This window comes from Perognathus longimembris, chromosome 28 (genome assembly GCF_023159225.1).
Source record: "Perognathus longimembris pacificus isolate PPM17 chromosome 28, ASM2315922v1, whole genome shotgun sequence".
In the NCBI taxonomy this organism is placed as follows: Eukaryota; Metazoa; Chordata; class Mammalia; order Rodentia; family Heteromyidae; genus Perognathus; species Perognathus longimembris.
The window spans coordinates 92104914-92124704 of NC_063188.1; the positions used below are offsets into that span (position 1 = coordinate 92104914).

Consider the following 19791-nt stretch of genomic DNA (forward strand, 5'->3'; position numbering starts at 1 on the left):
TTCAAAATGATCTGATGCTTTGCCCATTGTGCAAATCAGATCCATAAAATATATTGACATTATTCCATTCTGATGATTTAATAGTATCAAGTGAGAAAATTTAAACTACTTGCCTTTCCAAATTATCCTATCCAAAATTATCATTTTATCTTACTTTGGGATTTTAAAATAAAAGGCCACTCCTCTTCTTGGAATACTTTACATTGGATATGACTTTGTTAGTTTCTTTTTCCTTACTTTCCTTTTCTTTATATGCCTTGATTCTGATTATCATCTTACATTAAAAGAAAAATCTTTCACAACGTCTTATACATACACGTCTGATTGACCTGAATTTCATTACCATGAGTCCAAAACTTGAAAAATCATTCAAATTATTTTCTAAGTATGCTACTTGTTCTTTAATCAGGCTTTAGCCCTTCAAAATCTGCTCTCATTACACACAGACTGATCTAACCAAAGTGTTCATTGACAAGCTAATGTACACTTATTATTACTTGTCTCATATGATCTCTCAAAACTGACATTGCTGATTTCTCATTCTAAAAATCATCACATCGCTTGATTTTAGTGGCATTCTCTTTCTTGGTTTCTTATTTTCTTCTGATAGATTTTTATTTGTACTTTTGGTGGGTTTCTTTCTCATTTCCCTTAAAGTCTGTTGTTCTCCATGGAGTTTTCCCTTCCGACTTCTCCCTCATATTTACAAACACTGCAATACATATATATATATATATATATATATATACACATATATAGGATAAAGTTACATTGTACATGGTCCACCTTCCTCTTCCTCTGTCTTTTGCTCTTCCTCCTCCTCCTCCTCCTTTTCTTCTGTCTCTTAATCTCTCTTTCTTAAACCAACACACACACCCATCTATGGTGATGAATAAAATGAACACTTATTACAAAGTATTACTGATATATAGTAACATTTTATATTTTAAGTTCCATCATTTGCTTTGAATGTCAGCAGTAAATTTATTATTTATCATTTTTATCACTTACTAATTTTCATTATTAACTCATACAAGCTATATATATATATATATATATATATCAATGTAGGTCAGTGTCAAATTTTTACATCATGTATTTAGCAGTCCTTTGTTTACCTCTCAAACTCATTCTATCCTCTAGTAATTTCTACTTTACATTGAGATTGCCCTTGTTTAGCTTCCATGTGTAGGACCTATATACAGTAGTTGTTTGTACTCCATCTGCTTTTATCCAACATAATGTCCTCCAGTTCCAGCCATTTACAATTGATATGACTTAAACCTTATTGTATAATACTAAGTAATGCCCTACAATTACAGTATTTTATCCATTCTTTTGTTGTTGAGCACATAGAATGATTAAATACCTTAGCTATTGTGAATAATACTCTAACCAACAAGAATATGCATATACATATTTTGTATACTGACTTGTATTCCTTTGGGTATATGTCCAAGAGTGGTATAGAAGGATCATATGGTAGTTCTAATATTAGTCTCCAGAGGAATCTCCAAACAGATTTCCATAGGCACTGCACTAATTTACTTATGCTCCAAAATTGTACAGCGGTTTATTTAAACCAGCAATGGTTACTTAAAAATTTTGATTTATTCTAACTGCAATGAGTTTTTATTTACAATTCCTAATGGTTAAAGATGAGCATTTCATTTCATATTTGCTGATAATTTGTATCACCTCAATTATTTGTTATTTAGTTAGTTTAATTTTTGTGCCAGTACTCAATCTTTTCCTTATTATATATCTGTTATTGTCAAAGTAATGTACAGAGGAGTTACATTTACATATGTAAGTCAGTGAGTTCATTTCTTTATTAATTTAACTCTTTTTTTTTGCCATTCCTGAGGCTTGAACTCAGGGCCTAAGCACTGCCCCTGGTTTCTTTTTGCTCAAGGCTAGCACTCTACCACTTGAGCCACAGCAATACTTCCAGCCTTTTCTGTATATGTGGGGCTGAAGAATCGAACCCAGTGCTTCATGCATGCTAGGCAAGCACTCTACCACTAGGCCACATTCCCAGCCCAGTGAGTAGATTTCTTATCAAACTTTTTACCTCCTCCATTTTTCTCACACCTTCCCCTCTCCCCAGTTCTCTCCCCACCCTTCCCTGAGATGTACTGTTGGCTCACAGCATATTGTGTTGTAAGTATTGCTGTTGCATTGGTTTGCCTTTTACCCTTCATCTCTCCATTTTGCTGTTCCCTTTCCCTAGTTCTGATAAACATACATATACTACCCAGTGTACCAAAGTCAGTTACAGTGACAACAGGGATAAAAGCATGGGGAAGAAAGACAAACGAAAAGGGCACAGTTTCATGGAATACGTTGGAAATAACATCAAAGATAAACCACTTATTGGCAAATCTTGTAGTTCATTTCTCTTAGGATCATCTTATGTGATCCTATATACATTGCTATAGAGCCATTGTGCTTCTATGCTAGGACTATCTTAGACAAGTACTAATTGTTTCCAATGAGTGAAACCTCTTGAACTCAGGTTCTCAAATTCACATTTGGCTTTCTCATTCACCAGTGGTATTCCTCCACTTGAACCACACCTCTGCTTCTAGCTATTTGCTGGTTAATTGGCAATAATAGTATTAAGGACTTTGCTGTCTGGAATGGCTTGCAACTGTGGTCCTAAAATCTTAGCTTCCTTGTAGCTATAAGTGTGAGCCACTGACATTACTTATTTTGAATCTTTTGAGAAATGTGTATGAAGATTATTTGCAGATTTTAACTTGATTACTTCCTTTAAGTTTTTTGAGTTACTTTTATATTCTGGATACTAATTATTTGTTACATAAATTGTTCATAAGAATACTCTCATATTCTATAAGCTGCCAGTTTTACTTCTGTTGTTTAGACACTTTTAATTTTTATTATTTATTTTTGGCAGTTGTAGTTATTGAACTCATGGATTCACTGCTTGAAATAATTAGAAGCTTCTAAATTTGATGTAATCAATTTGTTTATTGCTGCTTTTTTCAGTGCTTTTGGGATTTTTTTCATATAGAATTGTTTTGAAGTGCTTTTCTTATATTTACTTCAAGTAACTACCAAGATTATTAAGTATTTGATCTATTTGAGTTGAATTTTATACATAATGAGAGATAGGAGTCAAGTTTTAATCTGCATATGGCCATTTCCAGTTTCTCTAGCATCATTTAGTGTAGGCTCTCCTCCTTCAAAAGGGATATTTTTGGTGCCTTTGTTGAGAATTAGTTCACTATGGATGTGCATATTTATTTCTGGAAGTGCTATTCTATTCCACTGCTTTATCATTATTGTAGTCTACTGAATTATTTTTCTGCTTTTATAGTAGTAACTTGCTGTACTCATTACTATGGCTCTATGGTATGTCTTGGAAACAAGGATTGTTATGTTTCTCGCTTTATTCTTTTTTGTTCAAGATTGATTTGTTTCTTCTCAGCTATTTCTGCTTCCATAGAAGTTTTATAATTTTTTTAGTTCTGTGAAGAATGGCAGTTTTGACCCTTGTCTCCCCCTCCCTAGTTTTTCTCCCACTTTCCTTCCCCCTCAAATCTCACCCCCCAGAAAGTTATAAAGACTTATGTAACTGTAACCCCTCTGTACATCACTTTGACAATAAAGTAAAATTAAATAAAAATTAAATTTAAAAAGTTTCAAAAATTGCATTTTTATTCTGATTGAGATTGTGTTGACTGTAACCTTTGGGTATTATTAACATTTTAACAATATTGCTTCTTATAATCCATGACCACGAAGGGTCTATTTTATGCATTTTTGTGCAGTTTCAGTTTATTTCATTGATAGATTCTAATTTTCTTTGTGAATGTCTTTTGCTTCCAAGTTTAAACTAATTTTAGATCTTTATTGTTGTGGCTATTATGAATGGGGTTGATTTCATGATTTCCTTTGTGCTACCACTAATGAATGGTGCTCATTTCTATGTAGATTCTAAGTCCTTGAACTTCATTAAAATCATTCATCAGTTCTAAGAGTTTCAAATTATAAAGTTTATCTTCATCTGCAAAATACTAGAAACTATTTGTATTAGTTATCATATTTATTCCTGTGACAAGTACCTGAGAGAAGCAACAACAAAGGAGGAAGGTTTTATTTGAGATTATAGTTTCAAAGGTTTTATTACTCTTTTACTTTAAGATTGAATCAAGAAACAGCCTTATGTTTGCAGGAAGAATCTGTGTACCTCATGGTAGTCAGAAAGCAGAGAGGGGAGAATGACTGAGCTAGCATGCTTGCTCTTTCTCCTCTTTATTATATATGGACCTCCAGCCAAGGAACTTTGCAGCCCACATTCAAGGCTGATTGTCCTTCTTAGTTAATTGTATCTGGAAACACACACACACACACACGCACGCACGCACACTGTGTGTGCGTGTGTATGTGTTTTACTAATCTCCAGGGCACTTTTAATCCTATCAAGATTAATTATCACAACATTCATTAAGTACCTGAAACTATTTAATTCTTGATTTCCAAATGTATTTCTAGTTTTATTCCTGCCGAATTATTTATACTGTTTAATTCCCCATCTCTACACCTTGTTTTCTCATAATTTGAAATGCCTTGGTTTCATGGGTCTGTTGCCTTCATTTTTTAGTATCTTTTTGAGGACTGTTATGCAGATGAAAAAGCCCCAAATAACTGAAGCAAAATAAAAATATGGCAGGAGATTTGTCAGAAGCAGCTAGGGATGTTTTGTAGATGGCACAAGCAAAAATAAAATTTTTACTTGGAAAGAAACTAACACTTGTGTTCTGGGTATTACTAACAACCATTTATCATTATCTGTAATAGTGTTCTGTATTGAAAAAGCTCAGTTGGATTGTTCTCTCTTGGAATATCTAATATCATTACAGTCAGTTGTTGGCTGATACTGTAGTAACCCGAAAGCTTAACTAAGTTAAATGTCTAATAAGACTCACTCATGTGGAACTGTCCCGTGAAAGCTCAACTAGAATGGTATCCTGGAACACCTGTAGACTTTCTGTGGACACTAGTATTCTCAGAATGTGTTTTGTTGGGTGGAACATGAGGGAGCCCTGTTAGCTTTGTAGAATGACATAAACTGTCAAGGGAATTAAGAACTTCTGCTGTAACTGGGAAAGCATCACTTATGCTATAATCTATTGCTTAAGGCAGTAAAAGAAAAGGGAGCCAGATTTAAGAAACTGACAAAGAACAAAAAGACAAACCATTCAAAAAGCAACACTTAGAAACCATTTGGTGTAAACCAACTGCACAACTCTTCAGGGGAGAGGGAAAGGGGGAGGCGAGAGGGGGAAATGAGGGAGGAAGTAACAAGTAGAACCTTTCATATGAATCTGTAACCCCTCTGTATCACAGTTTGACAATAAAAAATTGGAAGAAAAAAAAGAAAGGGAAGAAATAAACTTCATCTATTGATGGGGAGGAGAGCTGTTGTTGTATCCATCTTTGGAAATACCATCTACCACAGCCTGACTGGAAGTCATAAATATTTTTGTTACTCTCTCTTTCTCAGTGGTTTAACAACTTTCTTCTCCCTTTACTCTTGGATTCTGCTATTTCTTAATCGACATTGCATGGTACTAACTTTGTAAGCATACTTTTCCAGCATATCTGACACAATATCCAGAATCCACAGAATTTGGCCTGGCTTTCTCATGCCAGATTTCAATTTGTTTCAGAGGCTCTGATAGACGTGTCTTGTACTTGCCTTATCCATGGCTTGGTAATGGCAGTTATTATATGGCATACACATGGCTGATATTGGTTCAAATTTTTAGAGGATTAAATATTTTCCAGATGAAATGTCTTGACTATAAACCCCGTACAGCATATTCTATTCCTACAAAGTTTATAAGACTTCTATTTTAATATCACTTCCCCTTTTATATCGGTTACCTACCCTGTATCAATTTACATTATGTATTCCTTTTACATTTTTTAGATTGTTGAGTAGCTTCCAAATTCTATACAACCTGAAGAATAAGACATCATTATTTCTTATGCTTTAACCAACTGATGAATATATTATATTATTTAGTAATAAATACGTATCTCATTGATCTTTGCTCTCATTTATTTCAAGGTAGAATTTTAATCAATTAAATACTTCAAAATCAATTTTGCATTATAATTGTTAGTAGCAATATTATGTATTGAATATGGAGATACGTCTGTAACTTTACATGCGCAAATTTTCATAGCTATAAATTTATGGCCTAAATCCTAAGAAAGGCCTTCACCACTAAACCAAAGATAATAGGATATTTATCATACTCAATCCACGATCATATTTTTTGTAATAGCCTGTAAGAAAAACTAGTTATTTTCTATTAGTACCAGAAGTGACTTCCAGGGGTGGAAATTAGTTCACTGCAATATGCATCATACATGTTTTGCATTATAATTTTATAGATGCAACAAAAGCTAATGATTGTTTGTCCTCTAATTGATTTATGATAACCTGATTGTGACTGAATTTTAAACCTGAGAAATCCTTTTACTGTATCTGACAGCAAAATATAAATGAGTTGTTTTGGTACAGTATAGGTTTGATATATACTTTCATTTTAAAAGGCAAAGTTCTGGATGAATATTGAGAGTAAAGCTAAAATATTCTCATTGAGTATAGAAAATATCTAGATACTTCATTTAAATTTCAAAAATTAATAGCTGTTGAAAGTATTATTTAGCTATCAAACCAAAAAGCTGAGACATTTACATTATTTTTCTATATTATAGTTTCCCTGAAATGTAATTGCAATATAGCACAAAAAGACTAAGAATCACCATCACAGTATATTAACATTATCAATATGCCTTACCTATTTCACAATTAGCTTATTTTTGAAAGTTAATAGCATTTATCAGATTTGACTATAATGTCAAATATAAGACCATATAAACTCTTCATAAGAAATATAAATAAAATTGTATATTGCAAGAAAATGATATATGAAATATGTTTGTTATCGTTGAGTCAAATGACCATTTATTTTAATAATAATACCAATTGTGGAGAAATAAATCATTTCATTTTTGATAATTTATCATAGGCCAAAGTAGCTATTATCATTTTAGTGAAAGCTATATTGTTAGCAGTAGTTTAGAAGAAATTCTGAATTCCATCTTCGTGGAAAGTGAATTGTCCTTTGAAATAACTTGCAGCGTATGCTGACTGATATTGTTGTTCTCCCAACAGAAAATACAATCGGATTTGACAAGTCATGAAATTAGTTTGGAAGAAATGAAGAAACATAATCAGGGGAAGGATGCTGCCCCAAGAGTTCTATCCCAAATTGATGTTGCACAGGTATATTTTATTGCATCAACCTAGGAGCTTGTTTTATTCCCTATTAAAACATAGTCTATTTATACACATTGATTATTAGTAAAATTGAGATGGAGGGCATAATCTGAAACCGATAATGTGATGTCTATCAATATGTACTCTTAATTGGTGCAAATTTTTGTGCTTGTGCCAACCCTGGGACTTGAACACATGGCCTGGGTGCTGCCCCTGAGCTTTTATGCTCAATGCTAGTGCTCTATTAGATGAGGCACAGCTCCACTTCCTGCTTCCTTTCACATTTTTTTCTAATTAATTGGGGATATGAATTTTGTGGACTTTCCTACTCAGGCTGGTTTTGAAACACAATCATCAGTTCTCAGTCTCCTGAGTAGATAGGATTTCAAGTGTAAGCCAGCAGATATTTAGAAAAAAAGACTGTTTTTATTTTCTTTTTGTTTCCATTGATATATATCTGACAACACTGGAAATAAAAGAAAATATTTTAATAAAATTATGCCTGGATATTTTACAGAAGGCAAATTTAAATTGATACCTCATTACATTGTCTTTGCAGAAAAAATTACAAGATGTCTCCATGAAGTTTCGATTATTCCAGAAACCAGCTAATTTTGAGCAGCGTCTAGAAGAAAGTCAGATGATTTTAGATGAAGTAAAGATGCACTTGCCTGCACTGGAAACAAAGAGTGTTGAACAGGAAGTAGTACAGTCACAGCTAAATCATTGTGTGGTATGTATATATGGTTCCCCTTTGTTTTCCTTCTTAAGAAGTATTTAATCATTTTCATTTATAATAGAAAAATATTTTGGTAACTATAGTAATTATAAACATTTTAAGATAAACAACAAAAATGACACATGTATTTAGAGACAGGAACTTTTTCAAAGTAGTAGTGAGTTGATGCCTTTGCTATAAATAGATTTTTGAATCTGTAATTTTGTCATTTAATTTTGTCAATTAAAATCATATTTATCCTCTTGTTAATTAATTTTAGGAAATAATTTAAGACTATTGCTAATTATTATGCTTTTTCATATTTTGTTTCAGAATTTGTATAAAAGTCTGAGTGAAGTGAAGTCTGAAGTGGAAATGGTGATAAAAACTGGACGTCAGATTGTACAGAAAAAGCAGACAGAAAATCCTAAAGAACTTGATGAAAGAGTAACAGCTTTGAAACTACATTATAACGAGTTGGGTGCAAAGGTAAGCGTGTGGGGGTGGAGGGTAGGGGGTGTTTGAAACCCCCCAAAATACTTGCTCCTTTCCACACTAGTGTTACATGTTAATGTTAGTAAATTATGTACAGAGTTTCGGAAATTCTTTATCTAATTCTCTCCTTCGCTCTTCATATGTATATAATGTAGGTATATTCATGCCTATGTAATTCATATGAATAAAAGTTGAGTTTACAACCATTGTGTTTATAGCCATAAACATGGAGTTTCTGCTCATCAGTTTAGATGTAGATGTAAAGCTTAGGGAAGTTTCTATTGGTCCATTAGATAGTTCTAAAACTGTTTCCTTGTTCTACATTTTCCTCCTTCTCATAGTATAAATGTACTCTGGGTGAATTAAAGCTTGGTAAATATTATAAACTCACTAACCATTTTATATGTAAGTTGAATACAGTTCACACTTTCCACAAAGATTATGTTTGGTTTAGTCTAGTTATCACATGAAGATATGTTTTATATATTATAAACGTTGTATAACTCACCACACTTGGATAATAGGATGGATAGGCAATTAAGTGCTATGGTTCTATGATAAAAATTTGTATCATTGCATTAAATAGATACTGATGACCAAATTCATTTTCATCTAACTGTTGATTAAAGATATTTCCATGTTTGTATCTCTTCTTTGGAAGCTGTGTACTATCTAGGGTAATTGTCTTATTTCCACCAACTCAAACATTTTATGTAGGTTTAGAGATTTAGTGGGTTAAAATGATGACAAATTATCTTTATTCAGTTGATTATTTCCTTACTAGGAAGATTATCTTTTGTATAGTATAATACAGTTTGTCTACTTCTTCCATTACTGCCTATGTTTTGAGGTACTATTCAAAGTATCTACGCCAATACCTACTATATCAATAAGGTATTTCCCTGTTTGCTTATAGTCATTTTATCTGGCACAACTTATTCAATTTTGAAGGGATATACTATTTATACCTTACAGTTTATAATTCCACTATCTTAAAGCTGAAATCATTTCTTGATGAGCATCTTCTTTTAATTAAAAAATTGGAGGGACAAAAATATTTTCTAAGTTTACAATTGCAAACATAGACTATTATCGATGCCTTTTTCTTTTCATGCCTTAATAAGAGTAGATTGCTATCAAATAACAAAATAAATATCTTAAAATTTAAAGCTATGAAAGTGACATTTAGTAGACTATTAGAGCACTAAATTTATTATTATTAAGGATTTAATGATTCTCATAATCATATAAAGACACATTTATCTCTGAAAGTACATATTTGAGCTCTTTTTATTTTAATCAATTCTTCATTAGTAATATTATTAAAGCAAAGAGAGAGCGCTAAGAAATCTGTTTTCAATAGCATGACACTATGCAGAAACCATAGGCCAATGTTTAGTTTGCAATGAATATTAATTTAGAAACATTAATGATTAAATAATTATATACTAATACTATCATATAAAAATGCTATGAAATGTACTCTTGACTAAGAAAAAGTCATATATGTATTGAACTTTAAGACATTATGCACAACATTGGTTTTGTATAAAAAAGGCAAAGGCTGCAATGACTATTTTATTCCACCAATTTTGTATAAAAAGAGGAGCCCTTCTATTTTAAACACCTTCAGAATTCACATGGTTATACCTGCCACCATTGTGTTACTCTTGTAGTGATTAGCTCAGACTACAGTAAAAACAGAACACTCTGGATGTCTTAAAGAATGAGAAGTTCTAAAATCCTGTGGTCTGTAAGTCTAAAATCAATATTTTAGTTCATCCTATTTCGAATAGGAATCCTCATTCTGTGCCAGGAATAGTCTTTTCTGGCTTGCAAATGTACTCTTTTTCATCAGATATTAAGAGACAGCTCATTCCATTTACTACCATATTTATTTAATGTCATTTACTTCCTAAAGATCAGATATACTGATTCAAAATACAGTCATATTAGGGCTATGGTTTCAACATAAGAATTTGGAGTAGGATAATTCAGTCCATTCACTTTCTTACATGAATAATTTTGTTCTTTCTTTCTTTTTTAAAAAAATATTTAGTTATTGTCAAAGTGATGTACAGGGGGGATACAGTTTCATACATAAAGCAGTGCATACATTTCTTATCCAACTTGTTACCTCCTCCCTCATTTATACCCCTCCTACCCCCATTCCCATTTCTCTCTCTCCCGCCTGAGTTGTACAGGTGGTTTACACCACATAGTTTTGTATGTATTGCTGTTGCATTGGCTTTTCTTTTATTCTTTGTCTCTACATTTTGATATTCTCCTTCCCTTCCGTAGTACAATACATGTATATACAATATCAAGGGTACCAAAGTCAGTTACAGTGACATCAGGGGTAAAACCATGGGGAAGAAACACCAAAGAAAAAGGCATGTTTCCACATTGGAAATAACAACGATAAACCACTTGTTTCCATAACTCAGCCACAGTAGCTCAGTATCTATGTACCTGTGACACATAAGATGACGCTAAGCAAAATGAACTCCGAGTTAAGAAAACAAAGTGGTTTACCTCTTTTTAGGGTTTTATTTATTTATTTATTTTTCTTTATTGTCAAAGTGAAGTACAGAGGGGTTACAGTTTGTAAGGCAGTGAGTACATTCCTTATTCAACTTGGAGGTATCTTTCTTTTTAAAAATAATACCAATATTGGGGCTTGAATACATTTTTTTTTTGCTCAAGGCTAGCATACTTGCACTTGAACTACAGCTCTACTTCCAGCTTTTTGACTTGTTAACTGGAAATAGGAATATCATGGACTTTCCTGCCAGGTTGGTTTTAAACCATGATATTCAGATTTAAGTCTTCTGAATAGCTAAGATTGCAAACATGTGCCATCAGCACCTAACTCAGTTTTGTTCGTTCTTAAAAATGCATTAACTTAACTTAATTGTTCACTGAATTAAGAATAGAGCAGTTTCCCATATATAAATTTACTAATTTACTTTATTGAGAGACAGTAATTTTAGCACTCTTGATGTAATAATTATATTCTGTTTTAGCCATTTTTACGCTTTCAGTTTTGTGAAAGTATACATAAATAGTACTCATATTATCCCCAAACTACAACTGTAAGTATTTGTAAAATAATGGTTGTTGAAAAATTTTACTGCAGGTGGCACTCTATTAAATTATCTGTTCCATATATACACAGAGAAAGTGAAAAAAATCTATGTTCCTTAAGGTGGCACTGTTTCCTGTTTTATAAGAACCTAAGCTAGATATAAACAAAATAAAATAAATAAAAATCAATAATGCATTACCTCTGAGAAGATAGAATTTTTTGAAATATGGAACTTAGAATCCTTTTATACCAATAGTGCATTGAAAAATATAACCATGCATAGAAACACACCATAAGGATATTTCTTTTTCTTTCATATACAAATAAAATCCTTGCAGTCCAAACGGCAGATGGTTTTAATTCCCTTCAAGGAAAAATAGAAGGGAAAATCTTTAGGAAAAAAAAATGATTTTGTAGCCTCAGCACCTAAACATTTCCTTCCTTCCTTCCTTCCTTCCTTCCTTCCTTCCTTCCTTCCTTCCTTCCTTCCTTCCTTCCTTCCTTCCTTCCTTCTCCCTTTTACCCCATCTCTCTCCTTCCCTCCCTCCATCTCCCTCCTTTCTTTATCTTTTCTCCTTCCTTTTTTCCTTCCTTCCTTCCTTCCTTCCTTCCTTCCTTCCTTCCTTCCTTCCTTCCTTCCTTCCTTCCTTCCTTCCTTCCTTCCTTCCTTTCCTTCCTTCTTCTTTTTCTTACAGTACTGAGGTTTGAATAAGGGCCAGATTGTTGCTCTACCACTTGAGTCATACCGCTAGCCCTAAAAATGTACTAAATATATACATCCTCCTATTAAAGGGAATAATAAATTTTGTTTAATATTTTGAATTTGTATCAGGGTTTCAGGGTATTTTTAGCATTTGAAAATCTTGACAAATTTGATTAGTTTTACTCATTTGCTAAGATTTTTTTTTTCACTCTTGTGACTGGAGTTTCCTTTGTGTTTCATATGCATGTGTGTGTATGTTGATGCATATGTATTCAGTGTTATCAACTATGGTCAGGACATGCACTTGTGTTGTTTAATGATGTTTATTATTACTAGTTAAGCCAATGTCCTTGCAATTTAGAAAGATTTGAAATCTACTTCTCAGATCTTCTTTCCATAAATACAAATCTATTTGAGTTTTCTTTAAGAGTAAGGTAATAAAAATCACAACTTTTGTTGTATACCTTTTAGTATAAATTTTTATTGAGCCTTTTCTAGAGAGAAATCATAAACAAAAGAAGACACTCTCCATCTACTGTATCATGCTGCCTCAAATTGTCAGAATTTAACCTCATCACCTCATTATATGCCAAATATGGGTTTCTTAATTGATAGATGTCGTAAACTAGAGGAAATGAGCTATCTTTGTTTGACACCAAGATCATAGGGAAATTGACATTCTTCAGAGTATCACAGAACCCAGTATGCTTATGCTCTATCATTCCACCTCTGCAGCCAAACATTCACATCTAATGTTCAGATTTTCAGCCTCTATAATTGAAAAACTTGTTTAATAATTTTTACATAGTGTAGACATAACAAGGAAAACAGAAACAAATTCATCTGAGTTGAAATACTTCCTCTAATTTCTACAGTTGATATTTCATAATTTTACATTGTAATTTATGGTTTGCAAAATTCTTTATTTAACATATAAAATATACTTTGTGAGATGGTTCTTTGTTCTGGGAAAAAACGAAGCACACTAGTATAATAGAAAGAAGTATAAAGTACAGAAAATCATTTTGCGGAGCTGAAATATATTTCACTTTTGCTCATGGACTGATGTGTACTTATGAAACAATCCTGGGTATGTTAATAAACCAAACAACACACTAAACATAATATAAGGAAGGGGGTGTAGAAATATGAATTTTCCATTTCCTTTTTGAGAGTGTGGGAAATTTTTATTTATTCATTTTTTCCAGTCCTGGGGCTTGAACTCAGGGCCTAGGCACTGTCCCTGAGTTTTTGTGCTCCAGGCTACCACTCAACCACTTGAAGCATAGCACCACTTCTGGACTGACTTTTCTGTTTATGTGGTACTAGGAATCGAACCCAGGAGTTCATGAATGTGAGGCAAGCACTCTACCACTAAGCCACATTCCCAGCCTGGAAAATTTATTTTTTGTTTATTTTATTTATTTTTTTTTGGCCAGTCCTGGGCCTTGGACTCATGGCCTGAGCACTGTCCCTGGCTTCTTCCCGCTCAAGGCTAGCACTCTACCGCTTGAGCCACAGCGCCGCTTCTGGCCGTTTTCTGTATATGTGGTGCTGAGGAATCGAACCTAGGGCCTCGTGTATCCGAGGCAGGCACTCTTGCCACTAGGCTATATCCCCAGCCCCTGGAAAATTTATTTTTGAGGGACTTGATTTTATACATTGAGAAGCAGACCACAGGCAGGATTAAGTTGGTATTTTCTTCTTTGAAAAGAGTGGAAATTTTGGTTTTGCACTCATTATTTTTATCTTATTTGATCAAACTTATGGAAATAATAGGGCTTAATGCAAAGGTAAGTCATTTCAAAGGTGTAATGAGAATGAAACTGCTTCTTTAATGATTATTAAATCAAGAGAAATATTCTTATTCCGTGTTGATACTTTACTGACGATAGAAAGCCTCATTTGTATATCATAGATTGCAAACCTTCTTGTCTCTCTTTTTGACAAATGACTACAGGTTTTCCACAACTAATGGATTATATCTTTAGTTTGATTTCTCTTTTTTTTTGGCCAGTCCTGGGGCTTGAAATCCGGGCCTGAGCACTGTCACTGGCTTCTTTTTGCTCAAAGCTAATATTCTACCATTTGAGCCACAGCGCCACTTCTGGCTTTTTCTGTATATGTGGTGCTGAGGAATTGAACCCAGGGCTTCATGTATATGAGGCAAGCACTCTACCACAAGGCCATATTCCTAGCCCTGACATATCCTTTTTGCTATAAATTTTACCCACAAATTATTTTCCATTTATTAGAGACAAGTTCAGTCACCTTTTCTCTACTATAACAGAAGACATAAAATGCTGTTTTTTCCAGACACAGTAGCTTCTATGCTCAAGAATGTTTTTACTTACTATTAATATTCATAATATATAATATCCTAGTGTATAACATATAAGAAAGTTATTATTTTTATTTATTTACTTATTTATTTTTGCCAGTCCTGGGCCTTGGACTCAGGGCCTGAGCACTGTCCCTGGCTTCTTTTTGCTCAAGCCTAGCACTCTGCCACTTGAACCAAAGCGCCACTTCTGGCCATTTTCTGCATACATGGTGCTGGGGAATCGAACCCAGGGCTTCATGTATTTGAGGCAAGCACTCTTGCCACTAGGCCATATCCCCAGCCCCAAGAAAAGTTATTTTTAAATGACAGAAATATGAAATTTCAAATTAAGTAGCTTACCTGAATGGAACATTAGTCCAAACTTATATTTTATTACATTTTATTTTTCTGTTACCTTTTAGGTAACAGAAAGAAAGCAACAATTGGAGAAATGCTTGAAATTGTCCCGTAAGATGAGAAAGGAAATGAATGTCCTGACAGAATGGCTGGCTGCTATAGATACAGAATTGACAAAGAGATCAGCAGTTGAAGGAATGCCTTGTGATTTGGATTCCGAAGTGGCCTGGGGAAAGGTAAAATCTACGTTACTGAGGTTATTTTTAATATATATGAAAATACAGGTATTATAATTTTACAAGGATATATTGGTGTGTAACAAAAATTGAAGTATAAATATTACCTGGCATTACTTTTTCTTCTTCAAAAATGAATCAACTATTTAACTCTATGCTTTAAGGTCATAATAAGGCCATGGGCAAGCTTTAGTGAAAATAGGGGATTAAACAGGTTATAAATGCTTTCTTAAGCATACCTCCATCATTTGTCAAAAACTCAAGGCAGACATTATTCACTATGTTCTGCTAGCTTGTCTAAAACTAGATTGACCCCACAACCATAAAGTAGACAAGGACACAGTGACTGTGAACAGTTGGTGTGGACAAGATTGAAAGATTCCTCAGCACATTGCCAAGGTCATAATCAGAAAGAATCTCGCAAGACAGGCACTATCATTTCTATCACCAAAGGGCATAGGTCCACCTTTCATCTTCAGATGGTACGTTCCTGCCATTTCTCTAACAACCATTCAGACATTTATGGCTGCCTAGAATTTAAGGTCAAAATATTCGTGGAATTTTTTTTACAGTTGATTTATTACTATATTATTTGAAATTGTGCTGATACCAAGTAAGTAGGAAATAGAGTTGTTTCCATCTTTAACTTTTCCAAGTCATTAGACCATTTAGAGAATAGTAATCATAGATTATCTAACCTATCTCTTAATATGTCTTTATGACTGTATTAACTACATTTGTGCTTTATTTTTAATTCAATATGAATATCCAGATTGTTCACATTAGGGAAATTTAAGTGCATTATTTAAAAGCTTACAATCATATGAGATAACTTTTTCATCATATACATTTAGAGGATGAGTAATTACAAAATCTTATATAATACAATTATTCAAATAAACAGTCATGAATGAAGTGCCTTTTATTTTCATTCAGAATAGGTTTCTAGTGGTAAATTACTAAATTAACATTGCTATTTCCAGATACCATATCGTATGAGGTTATTATAATAAGGAAAATCCAGAGAGTACAGGTGAACAAATATATTGGCTTTATTTTTAACTTTATTTCAAAGCATATATTACATTTCTATTTTCTTGCTTACATTATAGTGATTTGGATTCAGAAGCCAAATCCAACAACAATTATATGCTCTGGTATAGTGTGAGTTACTGTAAGAAATAAGCCCAAATTGCATTAACTCAGAGAAGACAGAGGTTCATTTTTTCCCATATAAGATCAGTAGTTCAGAGTAAGAGAAGTCGCCTTGCTTCTTGAAATCATCCCTGGGATCATTTTCAACGCATCATTTTTCAATATTCTGTGCATTTATACTCTCAAGTAGAGCTTGCTCACCAGAACCACACCTTAACTTTAGCCTACAAGGGAGAAAAATGAAATGTAGGATAACCAGTTCCTTCTTGAAGATGCCTTATAAAGCTTCATGTATTATTTCTGCACTTATCCATTTCTGAAAACTTACATAATCCTATTTATCCACTAGGGAGCATGACTAAATAGGATCTGTAGGCAAATAGCTGTATATTCTGATAAAAGGATCTCAAACCAGTATGGATAAAAAAAAAAATGTGTTCTGGGGGAGAAATATTTTAGCCAGAGCAGTATCGTACCTGCTTTTTACATCATCAGATAAAGGCCTGCAAAACCTGGCTGTCTATAAAAAGTACATGACCCAATTCCAGCAGTTCTTACCGTAAATATCCATAAACAAACTAAAGTACCACAAATATTTATTATCTATTAAAATTTGAAATATCATAAAGCTTATATTGGGATAAATTAAAGGATTCATGATCATCATCTGGGCTTTCCTTTTAGGATTATCCCTCTTTTCACCATAGATAATATTTCTCCTGTTTTCAAACTGAGCAGATATAATAGATTTCTAGGACTGCTGTAACAAAATACTGCAAATTAGTGGACTAAACTATAGTAATTCTCCAGGCTTCATGTGCAATATCAAGGTGACAGGTTCAACTGATGCCGTTTCCATGGGTTTGTGGATAGATATATTGGTGTTCACATTCATTTTCCTTGTGTACATTTCTTCTTTTGAGGACAATAGTCACACTGGATTAGGTAATGCTATAGTTTCATTATAATAAATTTACCCCCTTAAATACCTTATGTCCAAACATAGTCACAATCTGAAATATGGCCAATTAAGGATTCATCATATGAAATTTGGAAGAATACAATTCAACTCATAATAGTGGAATTGTTCTATAAATATAATGTGGAATGCTGTCATGATGGCATGTAAAGGAGTTAAGCTAGATTTGAAGTGAATTTGAATAATGGATTCTAATTTACAAGTAAAATAGGAGAACATTTCAAAGCATAGCACATAAGCATTATACATTCCAGAATCTCCATGAGGTCATTGACTAACTTCCCTAAGGATGTATGTTTATGAAAGTTTTACCTTAAATCATTAAAGTATTGAGAAATATTCTCTAGTTTCTAGTTTATTTTTTTCATAGAATAGACGAGTGGTTTAGAGGTATATTTGCTTACCAAATCCTCACCTCCTCAAGCGGTAAATCTCATGGGCTCTGTTGAAGGATACATTTCCCATTAAAAAATATTGATTGATCTTTTAAAAAGAGTATATTAAATACACTAGCTAATCATTCCATGTATTTTTGGCTGAGTGGAGGCTGAATATAAACAGTGCATTTTAAAACTGTATATTTGTAATGAATTTTTCTTAATTTTGTTAATCTAATGAACTTGTGATTATTTTACATATGAAAACATTACACTAAGTAAACACGAATACACAGAAATATCAGTTTCCCACAAAGAGATTGATTGACCTTTAGTTTACCTAAACAAAACCTTTCAAGTATATTCGCTACAGATAAATGTGTTCAGTTCTACACTAGTTTAGATTAATTAACTTGATTTCTTAATCAAATTCTGGGATAAATACGTAGGATGTCCTAAAGAAATAAATAGTAAAACCGGATAAGTATGAATAAATTAGAAAATAAGCAAAAGGGAACTTTCAGACAGAAAATACATACTTTGCCTTGTTCTCTCTATCCTGTAGATGTTGAAATTGTAGGGAAAAATCTAATCACAAATTAACCAGGCAGAGTGGCTGCTTCCTAGCAGACTGTTGTAGATTGGATATGAAGTGTCCCACAGAAGGTTCATATATTTAGGGGTTGGTCCCAGTTAGGTAGATTTTTCCTTGGAAGAAGACTAAATGATGGAGGCAATAATTCCATCAATGGCTTAATGTGGATCCAAATTGCATACACTATTAAGGAGGTAGGGCCTGGTTACAGGGGGTAGGTCACTAAGGACATTTCTTATGACTGGCCTCTTAATTCCTGGCTTTCCCTGCTTTCTTATACCAAGCCTTTCCATGTTTCTGTGTTGCCATAGATCTAGAAGCAATGGGGCCAGGTGATCATTGTATAAAATAACTCATACTATGAATGAAAGTAAACATTTATTTCCTGAAGCCAGTTTGGTCAGGTGTTTTGGCAGTAATACAAAGTGAACACAAGGACAAAACCAAGATACACATTCATGAGATCAGAGTATCCAAATCCTCTAGACAATCATTAAACTGATTTTTAATTTTAAAAATAGTTGGAAGGGGCCATGAATGGGTATCTGTATTAATCTTCTTATTTATGTTGTCATAATTTTGGTCAGCATGTTTCCACACAACACCAAAATGTATGTAATTGTAGCTTCTCAGAGACTGAGATCTGAGGATCGTGGTTTGAAGGCAGCCTGGGAAGGAAATACCCTGAGACTCTTATCTCCAATAAACTACTCAGACAAAGCTACTAGTGGCACTTGGGCTCAAGTGGTAGAGCACCAGTGTTGAGCAAAATAAGCTTTGGGACAGAACCTAGGCCCAGAGTTCAAGCCACAGGACTAGCAAAAAAAATGTAGAGCCACATTGCCCATCAAGAAAATAACCCTATGGATGTATGTATGAAAATATTAGAGCACAGCCATGAAGTCATCTTATTCAGATTCTATAGTTTCTACACAAATAGATAACCAGATAATCTTCTAGGGATATGATTTATAAAAACTGAGTTTTTAAATAGAACTAGATACTAGAACGCACAAGATTCTCTTCTCTTGATATAGAAAAGAAAATTTTCTTGTATAGCTTTCCTTTGGAAAGAGTAAGTGATGAAACATTTTTATATACATTGCCAAATATGTAACTTGACAGCAGTAATTTATATTTATGTTTATGTTCAATAGACAATTTTCTTTTTTGCTGATCCCAGAGCTTGAACTCTGGGCCTGGATTCTGTCCCTTATGTACTTTGCTCAAGGCTAAAGCTCTAGTACTAGAGCCACACAATCACTTCTGTTTTTTTTCTGAGTACTTTATTGGAGATAAGAGTCTCATGGACTTTCCTTCTGGGGCTGGCTTCAAACCCAGATCCTCAGATCTGGGTAAGTAGCTAGGATTACAGGTGTGAGGCAGTGGCACAGTGCAAGAGAGACAATTTATTTATGGACACAGTTTTATGTCTGTAATT

The 19791-nt window shown here is 33.4% G+C and overlaps 1 protein-coding gene across 2 annotated transcripts in view; it reads left to right on the top strand.

Annotated features, from left to right (window-relative positions):
- Positions 1–19791, top strand: part of Dmd (dystrophin) — a 1916788-nt gene that overhangs the window by 711921 nt on the left and 1185076 nt on the right. For both annotated transcript variants that reach the window (XM_048336444.1, XM_048336436.1), the window contains 4 exons: positions 7220–7330; positions 7884–8057; positions 8376–8531; positions 15074–15244. In XM_048336444.1, coding sequence (XP_048192401.1) covers positions 7220–7330; positions 7884–8057; positions 8376–8531; positions 15074–15244 — 612 coding nt within the window. The remainder of the gene's footprint in view (positions 1–7219; positions 7331–7883; positions 8058–8375; positions 8532–15073; positions 15245–19791) is intronic.